Genomic DNA, 21,866 nt, shown 5'->3' with positions numbered 1-21,866 from the left:
AAGCAGCATATGGTGGAGTGGCATACAGTCAAATAGCAAAGAGTGTAGTGGCATACAGTGGATTGGCATGCAGTGGAATAGCATATACTGGAGTAGCTATAGAGGAGTGGCATACAGTGAAGTAGCACACACTGAAGAGGCATAGAGTGGGGTTGCATACAATGTAATAACGTTGAGTGGACTGGCGTAGAGCTGAGTGTTGTACATTGGAGTGGCGCAGAGTGTAATAGTGGATAAGTGTAGACTGGAGTGGCATACAATGGTGTGGGGTAGGGTGAAATGGCATACAGTGGAGTGCTGTACATTGGTGGGGGTGTCCAATCAAATAACGTAAAATGAAGTAGCACAGAGTGAAGTGCCATACACTGGAGTGGCATAGAGTAAAGTGGCATATAGCGGAATGGCCTAGTTTGGGATAGCATATACTGGAGTAGAGTAGAGCGAGTGGCATAGAGTTGAGTGGGGCACACTAAAGAGGTGTAGAGCAGAGTTGCATACAGTGTAATAGTGCAGACTGGTGTAGACTGGAATTGTGTACAGTGTAATAGCTTAGAGTGGAGTGGCATAGAGTGGATTGTTGAACAGTGGAGTGGCGTAGAATCTAATACTGTATAGTAGAATAGCATACAGTGGTGTGGCATATAATTGAGTGGTGCAGACTGGAATGTCGTGCAGTGGCGTAGAGTGGCATGGAGTAAAATAGCATACAATGGAACATTGTAGAGTGGTGGGTTATACAGCGGGATAGAGTAGCGTGTGGTGGCGCATAGTAGAATGGTGTAGAGTGGAATAGCATATAGTGGAGTAGCGTCCAATGGAGAGGGGTACAGTGGACTGACATAGACTGAAGTGTGGTGCGATGACGTAGAATGCAGTGTAGTAGCATAGAGTGAAGTGGCATAGAGTGGAGTCTCGTACAGTGGAGAGGCATGGAGTGGCCTCCAGTAATGTTGCATAGCTTCTAGTGGAGTGGCTAAAGTGATGTGGGATACAGGTGTGTGTGCAATTTAGCAGCAACGTAGATTGTGGTGTGCAGAGTAATGCAATACAGTGAATTGCGGTGTCTTCTGTTTCTACAGATTTACCAATCAATGCAAGGTAACTGTTGTAATGCCCATGTGCCACCATGAGTGGCACAAGGGTAACACAATCCAGTAATAAAGCTAGGCCTTAGTTATATGTTGGGCCTTGGTATCCTGTGCTAACTTTGCAGGAAACTGTGGTACATGACAATGACAAGCCCATATATAATTGGGTAATGGCTGTTTTTACTACACTTTGGCTGTGTTCAATGTTAGGGCCTAGGATATAGGTAAGTAGTCTATGACCACTTCATTAAAGAGTTTTAAAATAAATTTACGGAAATGTACCGCTGTAGTTACAAAAATTTGGTGAAAGTTTGTGAAAGTACAGCGGTGACAGATATCATTAAGTTCAAATGCCTTAAAACTTATCAAATACTTACCCTACTTAACTGCATTACCCAAAAAGCATCATCTTTGCACCATAATTTATATTCCTGTCAAATTTCATGTAAATCTATTCAGCCGTTTTGGTGCTACATCAAATAAAATAGTCTATGGAAAATGCATTTGTGGAAAAAGGATTTTGGGATTCCCTTTTATCTTGTCTCCCCCTTAATGATTGAGCACAAAAATGTACTTCATCTCCAAAATGTAGAAAATGCTATATGTCTGGAAAGGTTTGTGGTGACTCGTCAAATGGGTGGAAAGCTATTAGGGAGGTAAAATCCGAGGAATCCCTATCTTTGGGAACACTAACTATAATCAATCAATCAGATTTAATGTGATTTCTTTCTTTTTATCTATTGTATTTGTTATTTATTTGTTTATGGGTTTACATCATGGGACAATTAATGTGTCTTGTGCTGATCAGATTTTTTCACTTTATCTGCATTGGTGCATCTCAGCCCCACGGGCACCGATCCAGACGGGAGAGGTATAGTTGGAAAGGGGAGAATGTCCCCTTTCCAATGGTACCCCAGCCAAGTGGATCCCTGCTTGGGGACCACCCAACAAGGGTGTTCCCCAACAGTGGTACATTTCACTAGACACCAGGGAAGAGGAGCAGCCCTTGGGCAAGGGCTTTTGCTCCCTCAGTGTTTTATAACATTTTCAGTCTGGGAGGACAGAAAGCCCACCAGACACCAGGAACTAGTGTAGAGGTGGGTGCTGCCCAGAATGTGCATGGCAATGCACTATCCCCCCCAAAAAAGACACAGTCTTTTTGATCCTGGGGAGGCAGATGAGGATTATTACCCCTGGTCTGCCCGCCCGGGCAGAAAACCCACTAGACACCAGGGAAGATTTTTATTTAAAAAAAGAGGGATGGGGCATGGCCATGCCCCCACCCCAAATAAACTGGAACAAAGTCTTGCTGCCCCCTTAGGGGGCAGATGGGGTAATTACCCTTGATCTGCCCCTCAGGGGCAGACAGCCTACTATGACCAAGGGAATTACAACAAAATACAATACAATAAATGCCTCTCACCCCAACTGAAGGGGGTAACAGTCTATTCCAAATTGCAATTAATAACTTAACAATTACTCACCCTACTTACCTGCAATAGCCCACAGAATCATCTGCCCCCCATAATATGTAATACTGCCACATTTCATATATATCTGGCTGATGGGTTTTGCAAAAGTCCATGGAAAATGTATTGGATACAAAGCCCGTTTTGGGACCCCCCCCTTTTTTCTCTGCATGTTCTTGACCAAACCCCGCAAATCTGTCAGTCCTTCGAAAATGAAATAGGAGAAGCAGGCCTGGAAAGTTTCACACACATCCGTCAAACAGGTGCAAAGTTATAAAGGGACAAAAATCAGAAAAATCCCTCTTTCTGGTCACCCTAACTCTTACTACAGAGTGGCTGTCACCACTCTGGAATAATAATATATCTATAAATACCAACATCCACTTGGTTCCCTGGCCTTCTTCATGCGGCGGCTTGCGTCAACGGGCATGAACGTGTCCAGATTTAAATTGTGCAACTCAAGCTTCACTTTTGCAGTAAAAAGGAAGCGGCTCTCATGTGCAAAAAGTGGTCCATATTTTATTGGCAACAGCTGCTACCCAACGTGTTTCGGTGTTCTGAACCTGTTGTTCATGGGCCAACTTATACACAATACTCTTTCGTGATTTTAAAGTGACGGTGCATGTCAAAAAGCAGACTTACAGCAATAGGAGCCAATAGACATAAAATCTGGGAGTCGCCATTTTAAACTGATTTTATCGTATGTATGGGTCAATTACATCAGTGGAGCCTATGCATCAATATGAGTGATTGGCATTCATCTTTCCATACAATATTCCAGTACAAAAAAATGCTGAATTTCAGTACATATTCATGCATATAGCATCACAATTTCCAACTTATATACATCCAAATATAGCACTCTGAAAGTAACATACAATACTTCATCAGGGTGCCTGTGAAGGAAATAGACCCGGTGGGCCATTCCTACGTAAAGGTAACAGAGGCAGTTTCCCAAAGTAGGCTAACATTTTCAACTTCACTGTGTTATAGAAAGTTTTAAAATTTACTGCCCTAGCCTGATCCATATTTTGCCACATATCTCCATTACTACCATTGCATGTTCGTATTAATCAAGTGACAGTGCATTACTGTACACAAAGAATAGCAATGAGTACTGACACACAATTTGATTAGAAGTCACAATTTAAGACTGGTTACATCATAATGTGTGGTCCAATTGCTTCATTGGAGCCCTTAAGTTGTTCTAAATAATTGCTAATTAATATTATATAGGCAGTTTGCAACATAAATACTCCATCCCCGCAAATGTATGACTTCAATGATCAACCTAAGCCCAGTTCGAAACCAACCTCTAATAAGGCAATGCAACTGTGAACATTTCAGCCCAAGTGGGCTAAATCAATTTTGGTTTAAGATATATTGCACTACCCCTGGTCTAAAATACATACATGCTGTTAGAAAAGGGGTCCCTAGTTCGCAGAAGTATACACCCTTGTCCAAGTAGGGACCACAATCCTAGTCAGGGTAAGTCACACACAATCCAAGTTATCCTGTGCCCACCCTCTGGTAACTTGGCAATGAGCAGTCAGGCTTAACTTAGAAGGCAATGTGTAAAGTATTTGTGCAATAAATCATGTAATAACACAGTGAAAACACCACAAAAATACACCACACAGGTTTAGAAAAATATAAGATATTTATCTGAATGAATTAAGGTCAAAACTATCAGGATTTGATAAGTATACGTTGAAATATCACTTTTGTAATGATAAGAAGAGTCTTAAATCTTTGAAAAGCAACAAGTGTCTCTTCCAAGAACAAAGTACCTGGAGTGTGTCAAAATGACACCCACAGGGACCGCAGAGGAGGAGATGTGTGGAAAACGAAGGCTGTGCGTTGGATTTCCGGGTGCACACAGACCATGCGTCGATTCTTGTCCACACGGCAAGGACTTTGCGTCAAATTCCAGCTCTAAGGCTTGAATCCTCTTTGCAATGGGGTGTCTTTTGATGCCCAGGGACGATGCATGGAAATCCTGGGTGTGCAGGATGAAATCACAGGTGCTGTGTCAATCCAGTGGTGATGAGTTGGAGTTTCTGCTGCGCAGCAGGCTCTGCGTCGATTCCTACCGCAGGAAGTCAGGCCACGTCATTTTGGCTCAGCGATGCGTCTGTCCAGTGGTCTGTGCGTCAAAGTTCCGGTCGCAACGTTGGCGCTGCGTTGATCTCCACTCGGGGTGCCTGGCTGCGTCATTAAAGTTCAGCGATGCAGTGATTCCTTCACCACTAGGCAGGCTGTGCGTCGATTCCGGCAGGCTGTGCGTTGATTTTTACCACACAAGGAGTGTTTTGCAGAGATGAAGTCTTTTTGGCCCTCAGGAACAGGATGCAAGCTCAATTCAAGCCATTGGAGAGCACTTCTCAGCAAAGCCAGAGACCAGCAAGGCAGCAGGGCAACAGCAAGGCAGCAGTCCTTCACAGCAAAGCAGTTCAGGTGAGTCCTTTGGGCAGCCAGGCAGCTCCTCTTGGAAGGTTGCAGGATCTGGTTCAGAGTATCTGTCCCAGGAAGTGTCTTATTGGTAGGGTCCCAGTTCGGGCTTTGGCAGTACATTGTTTGAGGGCAGGCCACTGTCCTTTGAAATGTAAATGTCAGGCCCTCCACCCTTCTAGCCCGGGAAGACCCATTCAGTATGCAGATGTGTGCAGGTGTGACTGAGCATCCTGTTTTTGTGGTTGTCTGGGTGAAATGCACCAGGGAGCTGTCAACCAGCCCAGCTCAGATGTGGACTGGAGATAGGCTGGAAGGCACAGAAGGATTTTAAGTGCAGAGAAATACTTACTTTCTAAAAGTGGCATTTCTAAAATAGTAATATAAAATCCAACCTCACCAGTCAGCAGGATTTTGTATTAACATTCTGGCCATATTAAATGTGAGAAAACAGGGCTGATTGCAGAGGCCCCCTAACTTTTTGCCCCCCTTTTCCACTTTATGCTGGTGTTTTCCTGACTCTGATGGTGCCCTGGGTACTGCTAACCAGTCCCAGGGCCTGTGCTCTGTGTAAAATCAATATGCAAATTGGGCTAATTATAATTGGCTAAGTTAACCTACCTATAAGTCCCTAGTATATGGTAGGGCATGTAGGTTTAGGGACCACAGCATAGGTAGTGCACCCATAGGTGCACTGCTGAGGTGCCCAGTGTCATTTTAAAGGCAGGCCTGTCTTGCTGGCTGCTTTTAAATTAAAGTTATATGCAAATTCGACTTTGGAATTAAAAGTAGTTCCAAAGTCTTAAACTACCTTATTTGTACATATAAGTCACCCCTAAGGTGTGCCCTATGTGCCCCTAGGGCTGGGTGCCATGTAACTATAAGCAGGGACTTTATAAAAATAGTTTTATAAGCCCTGGTGAGGTAAAAACAGCCAAATTCGTTTTTCCCTCATTGTAGTAAATGGCCTTCATAGGCTAGAATGGGGAGACTTTGTTTTAAATTTTAAAGTCTCCTTAAAAGATGCATACCAAGAATTTGGTATCAAATTAATTGTTGTAATAAATCCCACAACTTCCAGTTGTTGGATTTAATATAACTTGTTCAGGTAAAAAGTTTTAGACTTTACCTAAAAAGTTGCCAATTTCAGCCCTGCATTGTTTTTGCTGCTGTGCTCTGATTGGCCAGCCTGCAGCAGCTTAGCCAAGCTGCCTTGATGAGGTGTGAAGTGGCCTGGCTTCACACAAAGGAATGTGCTTGTGGGAGAGAATCTCCCCTCAGCAGATGGTGAGGCAGGAAGGGGGAGGGCTGCCAAACTGGTCTTCAAAGGCAGAGAAGGACATTTGGAGCAACCAGCAACACCCCCACATCCTGCAACCCCAGACAACTAGGTGCCCCCTTGATTAGATTAGGAGAGGGCAGGAGAGGGGTGTGTTTATGATTTTTAGCCACACCAGTGGGTGGGCTCAGCCAGATGTAACCTCCAAAAATCAGATTCAGCCATGTTGGATTTTTAGAGAATGTTGCCTTCTGGGATGGATTTTTGCCACACTTCCCAGGAAGTGGTCATCACAGGGGGACGACCCTGTACCTGATTGGAGAACCAGGACCCCCCTGCTTTTCACCCAGGAGCAAGGATAAAAGTGGCAGACCTGCACCCACACCTCAGATCCCCACCAGATTTCAACAAGAAAAGAACTAAAGGAGAAGAAGGACTGCCCTGCTGGACCCCTGGCCTGCACCTGGAACCTGCACTCAGAAGGACTGCACCAGCTGCACACTTGGGCTTCACCACAAGAAGGACTTTGCCTGGCTTCAACTGGTTCAAGGAGGGACTCCCTGTTTGCTACAGGTGAGAAATTGCTATCCAGAGTCCCCTGCACCAACTCCTGAAGAAAGTGACCAGCTGACCACTGTCCAGTGGCCAAAAAGGAGTTTGCGCCAGGTGCATTCTGGGAGTGGTAGTCCGCACCCCCCAAGGACCATCTCAGAACTTCTGGACCCTTGGGGTGAGCTGTGGACCCCAAAAGAACCTTAAAAGAACATATGGGTGAAGCCCCAGAAGTTTGGAGAAGATTTGAGAATTTTTGTAAAAAAGCTCCATAGAGGGACCGACCCGCCGTGGAAATTCTAGCCGTCTTGCCTCAACCGCGACCCGGCCTGATTTGGTGGTTCGTCCCGGTAAAGAAAAATCTCCGAAAAAGAGACTAAGTCCGAAGGTGAAAAGTTGACCGGGACCTCCCAGCCATCGTATCCGAGAAGGGCTCCATGGACGTCGGATCAAGATCCAGGTTTACCCCGGTCGAAGGATTTTCACCTCGAAAAAACGACTAAGTCCGAAGGTAAAAATCTCCACCGAGGAATCCAGCATCGCGTATCCGGAGAAGGGCTCCAGGAGGTCGGATAGGACTGGCAGGTTCGTCCCGCTGAAGAAAATCTTCAAAATAAAGACTAAGTCAGAAGGTAACTTTTTAACCGAGGCCTCCCGCGACCTGTAGCCGAGCAGGGCTCCATCGCGGTCGGCCTGAAACTTTGACTTTGCCCCTGTCGAGGTGCAACCAGATGACCCGATTGGCGCTTTTTGTTTCTAAGCGCTAGAAAAATAATAATTCTTTAAAAATTCATATCTCCGGTTCCCTTTATCCGATTTTATTCGTTTTGGTGTCATTTTAAAGATAAAAATATAAACTATTTTTATAAATTGGTTTTGGATTTTTAAACTGTTTCCTGTGTTTTATTTAAGTACTGTTTTGTGATATTTGAATGCTTTACACACTGTCTCCTAAGTTAAGCCTTGACGCTCGTTGCCAAGCTACCAAGAGTTGAGCTGGGGTTAATTTACTGAGACCTAACTGGACCTAAGTGGAGGTTAGTGGCTTGTTGCTAGGTGTAGGTACCTACCTGCCCTTACCAATAACCCATTTTCCAACACTAAATATGACCTGTCTACCCCTTTCTGATCAGAACCTACCACTCAAACGGTTGATGATGGTAGCCCTATTGTTAGCCTATGAAAGGAGCAAGCCTCACAGCAGCGGAAAATTAATTTATGGGTTTTCCACTACCAGGACATATAAAACACCCATGTATATGTCCTGCCTTTTACCTACATAGCACCCTGCCCTGTGGGTTAACTAGGGCCTACCTTAGGGGTGGCATATATGTAGAAAAAGGGGAGTTTCAGGCTTGGCAAGTACTTTTACATGCCAAGTCAAAGTGGCAGTGAAACTGCACACAGAGGCCTTGCAATGGCAGACCTGAGACATGGTTAAGGCCATATGTATGTGGGTAGCACAGTGAGTGCTGCAGGCCCACTAGTAGCATTTAATTTATACACCCAGGGCATATGCAGTGGACTTTACTAGGGACTTACAAGTAAATTATATATGCCAACTGGGTATAAGCCAATGTCACCATGTTTTAAGGGAGAGAGCATATGCAGTTTAGCACTGGTTGGCAGTGGTAAAGTGTGCAGAGTCCTAAAACCAGCAGAAACAGTGTCAAAAAGTGGAGGGAGGCAAGCAAAAAAGTGTGGGGTGACCACCCTGAGGCAGTAATGTCTAACATGTCCCCCCCAGCTGAAAGTGGGTAGAGCTGCCCAACCCCTTGGGAGCTCTCATCGCTAAGGCGGAAGTATCTGGAGAGACCATCAGCATTGGCGTTGTCATTCCCTGGGTGATGCTCCACCGTAAATTCCATCCCCTGTAGGGAAATGGACCACCTGAAGAGTTTAGTACTTTCACCCCTCATCTGCATGAGCCGTCTGAGGGGCATGTGGTCTGTCTGAACCCGGAAGTGATTCCCAAACAGGTATGGTCTCAGCTTTCAGATTAAAAACTACTCAACTTAACTTAATCCAAGCTATATATTACTGCTTCATGTATGAGTGAGAGTCAGTCCCCCAGTGTACCATACGGCTTCTCAACTCAGGTACTGCTAGTTCCTCATCAGAATTTAAACCTAGCGGAGTCTTTGTGTTAAATTTGATTATATAACGTGACTCTAAGCATCTTAGACTCTAGACCTGTCACTTCCTCTCAAGTTGGGCACAATCCTGTCCATAAGTACCATTTGTAGTTTTGTGACATCACCAGCATGAAACTCTTTAATGTGTCCGGCCACGGAGTACTGTTTGTCACCATTTACATTTACCTGGATTGAGTAGCCATATCGTGCTCTCCCCTGTGTGTGCCCACCAACCCATGGACATGCAACCCCGCAGCTGCGCACATCCTTCAGTCGTGCACAGCAGGGGGTTGATCCTGCACCCAACCCACAGCAGGTAGTCAGTTCCCACTGCCCACAGTCTACTGCTTGCACAATGACAGGTGGCAGCTGGGTCTGCTACTTTTTAATTAATGCTACCTGCACCACAGTTCAGTTACCAGTACCATGTTACCACAGGTGTGGTCTTATGGAAAAGGTGCCCTAACCCCAGTACCCACAACCCAAAATCATTTTTTCTCAGATTATTTTGTTTATTTCAAGGGGAACCACCATTTACAATAAATATATGCGAATACAGTTATAATATATAACATTTCAAATAAAACAAGAAAAAAATGCAGTTGCATGTGCATTTATACAGTGAATAACACAAACACATGAGTACACAATGTTTTTAAGATCGAATCCTCTAGTTTCAGACACATGTGGCTTTTTTTACTGAGCCCATGTTGTAACTAAGTAATCAGACACACTAAACACAACTGGGCCATTGGTATTAGTTTTAGGTAGGTGTAAAGCCACCAAGTGTTTTTACCTACCTGATAGGTGACAAATATGTATTATCCACCTCCTCCTTTGCATTTTAGAACAAGGGCAGAAAAAAGTGGGCTTCCATTTCTCTTTCTAGTAAACATGTGGGACATGTCTTCTATACCCTTCAGACCCTTGTCTAGGTGTAAGGGCAATGTAGGAGAACTATGAGAAAATTTAACCGGGACTCTTAAGAATCTGTTCTTTGCACAGGCCTGTGAGATCACTATAACCCCACAGCTCAATGCTGTAAAGAGCTGCACCCAAGGCACTAGATTTGTAAATGTTCAAGGCAGGCAAACATGTCTAGAGCTTGGTCATTTTAATAAATTTAGGGTAGCGGATTCACTGATTTGCAGGGTTAACTGACTGTTACTAATATGAGCTGTCCATGACATATTACTAATTAATTACCCTGAGATAATCAAAGTTTATCATCCATCTATACTTGAACGGCTCAAATCAGCCTATGCTTTGGCCATTTGTGCAATTTATGAGAGCTAAAGGACATATGTTTTGGGCCTGATTTTTTATTTTGTGAATGGCTTGTCATCTTCCAGGGTGATGGAGTAAATTACTCCATATAGACATGCCACCCACCAAATAATAAAATGGCCACTGGTCCAGCAGATATTTCAAGCATTGACAGGAACTGCTGTCACAGTGGTTCCTGTTAATGGATTCTACATTTAACTGATGGCTCCATCAAACATGAAAGAGCTGTATGTCAAAGTTACATTCTTTTATTTTTTTAAAGAAAATCCAAAGGTGGGCATTTCTTTTTAAAAAACAATGCCCTCCTCCCCATGGGAGTTTCAGCCCATGTCAAGCAGGTAATTGAGCACTTTTCAGTGGCCCTTACTGCCAGGTTTTTCCAGGCTTTGAAAAACAGCTATATGTCTGCTCATCTAAATTAGGTTGGCAGGCTTGCAGCCCAACCTCTGATGGCCCTTACTCCATTGACCATTGGAGGAGTTTGACCACTGCGGAGATGGAGTAGTCTCCACTGTCATCAAACTATGGCCCTCCCACATTTAAATTGGGCTGGAGGACCATAGTCTTGAAAGGAATGGAACTCCATTGCAATTGCAATGGAGCTCCCACTGTGCCAAGATATCATTCACGCCTTAAATCTCCTGTGGGTCCATCAATCCTCACAAAAGCCACAAACCCATTCAGCAAAGACTGTAACTTTTTTAAATAAATAAAGTATCTGCTGTGAATAGCAAGGCCAAAAACTTTGCTCTCCACCACACTTGGGGCATTTTATGTACTGGAGTTAAAGTAGTCCACAACTCAATTAACATTCAAAGACAAACAAAGACTGTGCTAACATGCATCCCTGTCTTACCCCCTATCTGTTACTGTCCATACTCTAGATCTGGGAATCATGTCAGTGCTGATTGAAGATTAAGAAAGGCCAGATACAAATGTCCTCATTTTAAAAATAACTGTCTTTCAATAGCTCATTGCAAATCTAAAGACCTGATCAGTCGTGCTCACCTTACTCCTAAATACAGCTTGTAGATGGATGAGGACGTTGCTCTTTCTCATCCATTCCTTAAACACCTGACTGCAGAACATTGCCTGCAGCATGTCAGTTAAACTAATTGGGTCTATCCCTCCTTACTTTTCTTTTTGTGGAATAAGAACAATTACCACCCCCTCCAACTCCTCAGGAACGTCCGACCCAGACGCTATTGCTTTTGGCACCTCATTTACATTTGGAGCCCAGATCTTAGGTTCAGAAAGGTACAGGTCTCCAAGAATTTTGTCAGTGCCTAGCCTAGCCCCGTTTTATCAAGCCTATTGCCGAAATAGTATCATATAAGGTAAATGCAAGTCCCTGTTCGTTATGTGCTGTATTTAAGTTTAGGTTACACAACATATTATTCATACTGTCTGCCGGTTGTGGGATGGACTATGTCACCAAGGTGTTTCATCCATAGATTGGATATGGCAATCCACATGTTGGCTGCCATGAGCTATAATATGTCAAAACACATAGGGGCAGATTTATGAAAAGTGGCACTGCACCTACTGCAGCACCACCTTTCTTGCGCCCCTCATCGCCCCCCTAACTCCACCATGTGTGCATCATATTTAATATGCATGGTGGTAGTTAGGGTGACAAGCATCATACGTTTTGACGCTAATCCTGCGCTTTCCAGGATTAGCGACAAAAATGATGACGCTAATCCTGCAAAACACCCAGATGCCCATTGTAATCAATGGGAGCCTCTTTTTAACGCCTGTAGTTAGCAGGCGTTGAAAAATGGCCAAAGAATTCTCTTAGATTCCTTTGGTCCATTTTTAAGGCCCCACTAGCACCGGAATGCCCCATTGCATACATTATACCTGGCACAGGCACAATGTGGCGCAAGGGGTTACAAAGTGGCGCAATGCAATAGATGCAATATAAATATGGTGCAGCGGTTTTGCCCTTTCAACAGCACATTAGTGTAAAAATAATTATGCTTGTGTGGCATTGGAATGGCGCAAGCCCTCCATAACACTACGCCTTAGGGCCTCATTTAAGTTTCGGCAAATGGGTTACCACATCACATCGGTGAGGGATATCCTGTCCACCAAAATATAAATTCCATTATATCCTATAGGCTCTATATTTTGGCGGACAGGATAACTGTCACCATTGTGACAGATTAACTTGTCCGCTGAAATTAAAATTAGACCCTTAGTGAGTATTCCTTTTTAAGGCTTCAGTAGGATCAGATAAAATGTTTTCCTCTTAAGACATTTTACTGCCACTTGATTCCTACATTGGCCCTAGCTGTTTTTATATTTTCCCAATTGCCCATTTTAGTTGCCTCTACTAAGCCACATTTGGCCTTTCTGCAGTTTTTTGAAAACCTGGAGTTTATTTCCCTCTTTTTCACAGTTGATAAAGCAGCTTTAAAGGTATGATTCCTTAATAAGGAGAACAACTTATTATGAGCGGAGATAACAGAAGGTCAACATGTTGACATGGGTGCTTCATGATTAAGTTATTGATAGTACCTGCAACCTCCGTATATATTCTTGCTAAAGCATGTGGAAATATATTTTTTTATAAAGTTTTACCTCATTTACCTCATAAAGATTCCTTGGGATCTTCACCCCACATGGCCTTGAGGTCAGGGCTGCTCACCCTGCCCCTGTAAGTGGCCTTTGATTTCTTTTTTTTCAGGGCTCCTTGGCCAATCCCCGAGACCTGTAATGGCTGCCACAACATATTTTTCATGTTGTGGCCAGCCAAAGAAGGATCTGTCAAGCCATTCAAATGGTCCCAATTAGAGCATATCTAGAGTCCAGCTGTCCAGATATCTATAAAGTTTTACCAGTGATAATCTATTCACACCCAAAATAAGCCCCTCTTTAAATATTGATTTCTCTAAAATGGCAAATGGGTTAACACCAAGTGACATAAAGCATGCCTTATTAATAAAGTTCTAACTTCTGCCAAATTTGATGTAATTCCGTTCAGACATTTCTTTCTGTACGTGAGAGCAAACCTTTGTATGGCAAATAACATGGGATATCACAATTTTTGGTACCCCCTTATTCTAGGCCCCCACTTGACAAATCAGAACAAACATGTCCATGAAAGCGCCAAAGTGATATATTTTTTTAGTTTCAAGCAGATTCTTCAAACAACACAAAAGATATTAAAGAAACATAATATGTCCTTGTGTCAAAACTGACTTAACCATAAGTACACAATGTCCACCACCACTGTGTAATATATCTTTGTAAAAATGTGACACTTTCTCATCATTTTCACTGATACATTAACTGAATGTATCCTTTAAAGCTGATTTTAAAGTTATAACTCAAAAGTAAGTCCTTGTGGGTCTCATTCACTACACATAAACTCAGATGTGAGACATTTCTTGGTTATTGTTGACATTTTTTATTATTTTTCCTCACTGATTTTACTATCACTTATATTTTGTGTGGCCTTTCTAACCTCATGCAGTGAGTTGCAGTGTGCAAGATGGTCCCTTGCTAAACAATGAAGGAGTATTAGATTTCCCTGGAATACAAAATCAACTTTATGAAAACAATGAGTGAGTATAAAGACACATTTCCAAAGAATGTGGTTTACAACAACAATATATATATATATATATATATATATATACATATATGGCAAATAAAATAAATGTGACCTATAATTTTAGATTGTGTATATGGACCATAGAAGTCTCTGATGAAATGCAGATCTTATTGAATTTTTCGCGCATGGATACCGAATTTGATGTGTCATGTACCTTGGATTTTGTAGCAGTGTATATTGCTGAACATCTTGTTGGTAAGTAATAAAAAGTATCTTGAAATCCACCAATTTTAATTAGATATTGCCATTCTCCTAGAATAAATACAAAAATATTTCTCCTTCTAATGCAAATTTCTTTACTTAATACAGTGGTATTTGAAGCCCTCCATACTAACACAATCAATGTAATTCTAACAAGTTGAAGTTGGTACAATTTTGTATGGAAGCATACTATTTTTTAAATATAATATTGGGGCATTGAGTCGAATGTGTGCGTGATGATGATTAATTAGTATTTTCTTCTTGCAAACTCCCAATTTCTTTGTACGTTGTAACAACTACCAAATGAGTGTAGAAAGGCAGAAAACTGGACATTTATGCCAAGGGAAACAGCCAAGTTTTGGTTGGTTTGATTATAGACATTTTAAAAAATACTACATCTGTGGTAAAGCTTATTTCAGAAAGACCTTGGAAAATGCAACATTTCAGTGTCTGTGTCAGAAAGTTTTCTTCAAGAATAACATTAATGGAAATAATCAAACATGACTCTGCTTGATTTTGTGCCACAGTTACATTCAAAGTGAATCCACATTCTGTACGTTTAAAATGCACACAAATTCTAAAAAAAACCTTCCCCCTCTGATAAATAATTAATTATTACAGTCACCAAAAACCCACAATTAATCTAACAATTGTAATACAGTCTGTATCACTTTCTGTTTTTGTCATTTGATTCCTCCAACAGCATCAGTTGATTATATACTCAATCTCTGGCATCCTTCATCTCAGCTTTATCTTGCTTTCTCTTAGATGACCCTGTTTTCTCTTTACACTCACAGTTTAGAAATATCATGTCAGAAAATTCTAAACATACCACTTACTAAACTGTCAGTCCATTCACTAACATTACCAAACCTTTTACCTTTCTCTCTAACCCGGGAACCTACTGCTTCCCACAAGCCATTCTCTTCTAAAGATAAGACTTCACAAGAAATATTCGTTATTTTATGGACATAGGAATTAATAACCCTACTGTTATAGGGAATTACCCTCAAAACATTGCAAACTCGCCCTTGCTTTGCAAGAAGGATATCTCTTGCTAATCGGTTTTGCATTATCATTGCATGCATACCAACTCATTCTGTATTAAACTGCATTAGTGCTCCAGCAGTATTAGAAGCAAGGCTATGTCTGAGCGTAGGTGATCTTCTAATTGCAATTGTAACAGTTTATTGTTTAGATTTCTTAAACTAATTTACAATAAAACACTGAGAGGATTGAAACACTTAGAAAGAACTGTGCAATATTATATTCATAAGACAGTCAGATCGCATGTTTAAAGGGCTCTTCCATTAAGGCCATGAATGTTCAACACCCTCCCTATTATTTTCTCTGAAAACCCCGTAAAACAAACTTGCCTGCATCCTTGGGTGTTCCCATTCCATGCAATCTATGGATTTATTTTTTTCCAAGTATTAAGCAGCTTGGGATAAATGTAAGGAACATGCTTAATTGATTTCTTACTCATAGAGCAAAGACAGCATAATGCCATATGATTCACTCCTTTGTTCCAAGAGCCCTCAAATTGGGCAAGTGGAATTTAGAGAAGGTAAAGTCCTTAAAATCCATTATTCAGTGATGGATTTATATGTGTTGGAGAAGTGTGGCACAATGGTTAGAGCAGCAGACCCTGATGCATAGATCTAGCCCGGTACCAGGGTTCAATTCCCACCTTGGCAGGTCTTGGGCTCAATTCCCTTGCACCAGGTAATTCTCGTCTCAGTGCCTAATCTAATTAATGAGTCCCCCTCTGGGCAATAGCTTGCTTAATCACCATAACAGCCCTCACAGCGCTTGGATGCCTGGCTTTACCCTGGGGCTGTCCAAGAGTGGGTCCCTCACAGGGAAAAGCCAGGAGGGGTTCCACAGTGGTATGCTTACAGCACCTTGAGACCCTAAAGGGTGAGTAGTGCACTATACAAGTGCAAAGTTTACGGTTTAAATGTCTGTAAGGATTTTGCAGATAACAAACATTTTTTTGTCCTAAGGATCTCCCCTGATCTGCTTTAAATTGCAATAAATGAATTGCTTGTGTAGTTAACTTTTTACAGATCCACCTGTTCTTGGAAGCAAGACTAGTTAATGAGGGCATTTCAGCAAAACTAGGTAATTCCTCCTTATTGTCTAAAATTGCAGATAAATCTGCAATATATAACAAAAATAATGAAACAGCTTAAATGGATCCTTATTTTAAACCATTAGACATTTTAATGCAGGGTGTCAACCCCCTAACTTCGCTTAATTTAACTTGAATCCAGGTACCCAAGTGTAACTTGATTATTGAGTTTAAGAGTGTCTCATTAATTTCCCAAAATGCCAAATTTGACCAAAGTTTATTAAGAACCACCATGTCAAAGACGTTAGAATAGTCAAGGTTGCTAGATTTTTACTTTTAAAGTGAAAAGTATTTTTGACAAGGCAATAAAATTTCCATGGTTGAATAACCTGACTTAAAACCAGTCTGATGGGGGAATTTAGTGAGGACCTCACCACCCTTGCTTGTAGTTTCTTTAACAATAATTTGCGGAAGATTTTGCCATCCATGTTAAGTAAAGCTTTCATACGGTAGCTGCTCGGTTCTGAATTAGGTCCTTGGTTGTATATTGTTTGCAAAATGGATCCTTTCTAAGATGAAGGAATGTTAACGATAGACAGAATTACATTGAACATAGAGATTAAGAGCGTAGACCAATTTGCTGTTCTTTTCCTTATTATGGCTTTTGAGATCTGTTGAGACCAAGAGACCAGGAGAGCTAGAGGTTTCGGTCTATGTAATACAAGTACTTATCTCCTCAATTGTTTTGATTTTGGAAGTTGAGGAAACTGCAGCATTATGTAATTGGGGATTGATCAGCAAAACCATACAGATCTGCAAAGTATAAAAGTTATTTATATAGTACTCGCCTGACTTGTTTTCCTGTCCCGGCCAAGTCCTTTTAATGACCAAAACATCTTTGAATTCTTGTTTCTAATGCACTCATTAAGTTCTGTCCATAGCTGCTATTGTTGCTTGAGTTTTATTTCTCTCAACAATTACCATAGTTTTTTACTTTAATTGTCATATTTCCTGGTATTTTTGTTATATTGTTTTACATTTTTTAAGCCCTTCTAATTTTCTGCCTGTAAAGTCATTTTAAATTGTGGATTTTCAAGATCCAGTATTTTTTTTTTTATAATTCTGTTTATTAACAGTTAAACGGTGGAGACAAAACATGACAGCATTTGATGACATCATTCACAAGATCCATACAGTGTTTACCATCCCCCTTCCCTAATTCCAGCTTGTCCATATATCAGTCGGCAGTCATATGGAGCCCCTGTGAACCTGGGCCTGAACTTTAGGTAAGGCCATTACAGATGCCTCCTCTCTATGTGTCCCAAGGTCCCCAAATCTTTGTCCATTTGCAGGGGCACAAAAAACCTTCAAACACCACCCTTTCGGTTAGCATGATCCAATCCATATCTTTTTCCGGTCTTCTGACCGGGTCAACTGTTCTACCCGCTATAGTCTTGAGATGTTGCATTGGCTACCACAAGAACCAGTGTGTCCACCACATTTGTGTTATACGTGTCACCTCAGTCTCTCTCCAGATATTCAGGAGACACCACTTTGCCGATGCCATGAGGGAGCTCCCTGCACTTATACACTCCACCACCTCTGTACAGAAGGTTTGCATTATGGGGCAGGCACATAAAGTGTGGTGGAACATACCGGGGTGTCCACGTCCACATCAGGTGTCCTCCTCCCCACTCAACCCATTTTAAACAATAATGATTGATCATACTATGTTCTATGGAGTACTCTTAACTGTACTTGTCTAAACCATGCACATGTGGCCACTTCCTGTGGGGATGCCAGGGCCTACACCCACTCGTCATACTCCATTTTTCCTAGGTCATGTGCCCATTTTTCCTTTAGGAGTATTAGGCTGTTAAGGGTTTTGTGGAGTAGCTTCCTGTCTGTTAGAGAGGTTGTTTTCCGGGGCATATGTTCATCCAGTAACCGGTATTCCAGGGGCAAAAACTTGGGCAGGGAGGTTCCCTTAAGCAATATTGCCATAATTGAGCAGTGTACCTGGAGATAGCAGTAAACCTCGGAGGGTGTTACTTCCCCATTCACCCAGTGGTGCCCAACTTTAAAGAAACCAATAAGGCCCCGTTTATCAAACCTCAGCAGTGTGCCTATTGTGCCCAGTGCTTCAGCATCCCATAAGAGGGTTGCTTCCATTACTTTGCCCATCTATCCCAATGCATTCAAGGCAGTATGCCAAAGGGTGACTACGGTGGCTGTAGGGCCAGATATATGCAGGCGTGTTCAGGTAATCTGATGGCTGCATAAGGAATCTGTCCAGGTGAAAAGCTGGTTCATGTGGGGTAATGTGAGCCTACCAGTTTATGGAGGTGATCGGAGCTGCCCAATAATATTTTTGGGAGGTCTGCCAGGGATGATCCCCTTGGTGAGTTTGTGTAGTGCTAATCTGGCCAGACCTCCATTCCGGAGCAGTGTTCTAAGTTCTGAGTTGATTGCCTTCAAATAGGAGTCGTGTACTGGGTAAGGTGTTGTTAGACTTTTCATCCTTGGCGTAGTCTCCCTTAACTTTTTGTCTCCGTTTCCCAGGTTGTTGATTTGTGCTGGCCTCTGTTTATGCTGTTTTTGTTACTCTGGGCACTTTACCACTACTAACCAGTGCTAAAGTGCAAGTGCTCCTTTATAAAATGTGTATGTAATTGGTTCATCCATAATTGACATATTTGATTTACTAGTAAGTCCCTAGTATAGTGCACTAGAGGTGCCCAGGGCCTGTAAATCCAATGTTACTAGTGAGCCTGCAGCACTGGTTGTGCCACCCACATAAGTAGCTCTTTAATCATGTCTCAGAACTGCCACTGCAGTGTCTGTGTGTGCAGTTTTAACTGTAAAATCAACTTGGCAAGTGTACCCACTAGCCAGGCCTAAACCCTCCCTTTTCTTACATGTAAGACACGACTAAGGTAGGGCCTAGGTAGCCCCAAGGGCAGGATGCAATGTATGGTTAAGGTAGGACCTATAGTAATGTGTTTTATTGTCTTAACGGTGAAATATTGCTAACTACGTTTTTCACTGTTGCAAGGCCTGTCCCTCTCATAAGTTAACATGGGGGATACCTTTAAATCTGATTAAAGTGTAGATGCCCTTTGGGAGCGGATAGACATGTAGAGTTTGGCTTCTCTGAGCTCACAATTAAAAAATACATATTTTAGTAAAGTTGATTTTAAGATTGTGTGTTTGAAAATGCCACTTTTGGCAAGTGAGCATTTTCTTGCTTATACCATTTCTGTGACTCTGCCTGCTTGTGGATTCCCTGTCTGGGTCAGTTTGACAGTTGAGCTGGTTGCACCTCTCACTAGGCAGTGACAAAAAGGGAGCTGGATGTAGTCTGCATTTCCTGATGAGCCATCTGTGCTAGGAGGGAGGGCAGGAGTGGCCACTCACACCTGGAAGGGCTGTGCCTGCCCTCACACAATGCAGTCGCCATGTTTTCTCTTTAGAATTCTCTTTTATTGGTCTTTTAGCACCAGGCAATTCACTCTCATTGTTCTCTGAATTGAGGTAACCTACTTCTGTTCTTCATTGATTGATTCTAACCTTCCATTCTCCCACTGTTTCTCGTGTAAATTATTTTCACTGCCTGGGGTGTTACAGCTCTAGCATCTTCACTTGTAACTACTGTTTATTCCCACTGCCTTGTGTGTTACAGCTCTTGCATCTTCACTTGTGACTACTGCTGAGTCTGCACTCACTGATTAACTTCGATCTGCCAAAGTAACTCAACTCACTGTGAACTGCTTTTTTCGTCCAATGGTTCTTGAGACTCAAATTCTCAATTGAAGATTTTCATGAGCTGGGTCAGAAACAATTTCTTCTTGCTGCAACTCATGACTTTGCAACAGCTCTTTACTTTGAACCTCAATTTGAAACTGGCCACTAGTACCTTCACTAGAAATCAGCCGTCATCAGCAACTTCACCAGTCTCAAAATTTCCAACATGTGAGCTTGACTCTGTGAATCAGGGGTTGTTGTCACCGCTTCTTCATCTGCTATCTGGTGAATGACATGGATCCACTGTGGGACTCAAGCATACTTCACAGCAGTGTTACTCACAAGCACAATCTGGTGAGGATCTTTCCAATGCTCTTTTTTAGGCACCATTTGTGAACCTGCTTTTTTACCAGAATCCCGTCAACTAGTTGCAGCGGATGGCAATGAGTTTCTTATGATGGTGCCATTGACAAATTCACCTTATGAGAGAAAGATTTTACTACTTGTGCCAGACCTTTGCTATTATCTACACAATGTCATCAGTTATTGATACAAGTGTTGCTGAGGATATGTAGGCTCATCTCATTACTCTGCCCATTAAGACAGGATTTGAGTCCAATCTTTTTGCCTGGGGTACCTCTTATGCTTATGAGAACAAGAGGAAGAGCATCTGGCCATTTCAAACTGATCGATGCACACTTTAGTCAGCTTGTTATGGGCAGCCCCATTGATATTCTCTATTATGCCTGATGATTGAGGACAATAACTACGATAGAACCTCTGATCAATCTGGAGAGCTGTAAAAATCAATTTAAGAATCTTATTTTTTAAATGAGTTCCATGATCTATCTCAGTATTGGTTGGTAAGTCAATCTGTGGTATCAGTACCCGTAATGAGAGTTTGGCAACTGTCATACTGACAGACCTCTGGGTATCAACGATTTGGAGAAAAAGCAGACAGTCACCAAAATACATTTAAGGCCATTGTAAACTGGCATCTCTATGAATTCTGCTTGGAGGCTTGTAAATGGGCCCTCTGACTTGCTAATGTGGCTCATAACAACCACTATCCTCTTTCCTTGATTTTTTCTCTGACAAATTACACATATTTGACTCAGATATTCTGCAACATTTATAAACTTTGAATTGAAAAATAACTTTCTGAAAGTTCTAGAGCTTGGGTACCTTCCTACATAAACCTGGCCATTTGACTGTAGAAATGCAGAGGAATAGAGAATGTCTTGTTCTATCATTTTTATACAACTGGCTTCATTCCTTTCTCTGCTTCTTTTGGAAGCCTGCATTGCCTAATTCTAGGACAAACTGTGTTGGGTTTGACATTAATCCTAACAGCATTTGCACTTTTTATCATTCCTATCTCTTTACCTAAAGATTGTTTTCCTTTGATTCAATTTTAACTGGCACATCTGCTGCAACCTGCTTAAAAAATTGTCGTTATCGGGTGGGAAGGGGATGGCGCTACAATTCTAGAGTTAAGTTGACTAGTATTGACTCAGCAGTGTTGACTGCTTACCTTATGAGGGCAATACTCCCATAGCCACAGCTATGAAATATATTTAAGTAGGTAGAATAGGCAATCGTCAATAATAATAATAAATGTGGTTTGATATTCCTTGAATAAAATAGTGTCAGAGGGTACGTACTAATCAACACATACGTTTACTCTAATGCAGTTGAAAACCAACAAAAGCCTCTATTTCATTGCTAGACAGCAAAGAAAGTAGACTAGCCAACAAGTTTCACCCTTTAGTGGTAACTAATAATACTTAAACAGCCTTGAAAATGTCCCAGGCCTGTATGCCACTAAACTGAGGAAATCAGTATTCAGAATCATTGGGTGCTGGTACCCATGAATGTAAGCCATTGTATTTCGGATGTTTTGCTGCATCATTGGAGCTAAAGGCAGATTCATACAGGTCGCCCTTGATTTTGCACATTCTGCG

The 21,866-nt window shown here is 42.0% G+C and overlaps 1 protein-coding gene across 2 annotated transcripts in view; it reads left to right on the top strand.

Moving 5' to 3' along the window:
• Positions 1-21,866, top strand: part of OVCH2 (ovochymase 2) — a 919,743-nt gene that overhangs the window by 528,123 nt on the left and 369,754 nt on the right. For both annotated transcript variants that reach the window (XM_069223557.1, XM_069223556.1), the window contains exons 9-10: positions 13,743-13,833; positions 13,948-14,078. In XM_069223557.1, coding sequence (XP_069079658.1) covers positions 13,743-13,833; positions 13,948-14,078 — 222 coding nt within the window. The remainder of the gene's footprint in view (positions 1-13,742; positions 13,834-13,947; positions 14,079-21,866) is intronic.

Source organism: Pleurodeles waltl, chromosome 3_1 (genome assembly GCF_031143425.1).
Source record: "Pleurodeles waltl isolate 20211129_DDA chromosome 3_1, aPleWal1.hap1.20221129, whole genome shotgun sequence".
NCBI classification, from domain to species: Eukaryota; Metazoa; Chordata; class Amphibia; order Caudata; family Salamandridae; genus Pleurodeles; species Pleurodeles waltl.
The sequence above is the reverse complement of the archived record's forward strand: the minus strand, read 5'-3'. Positions and strand labels throughout refer to the sequence as shown.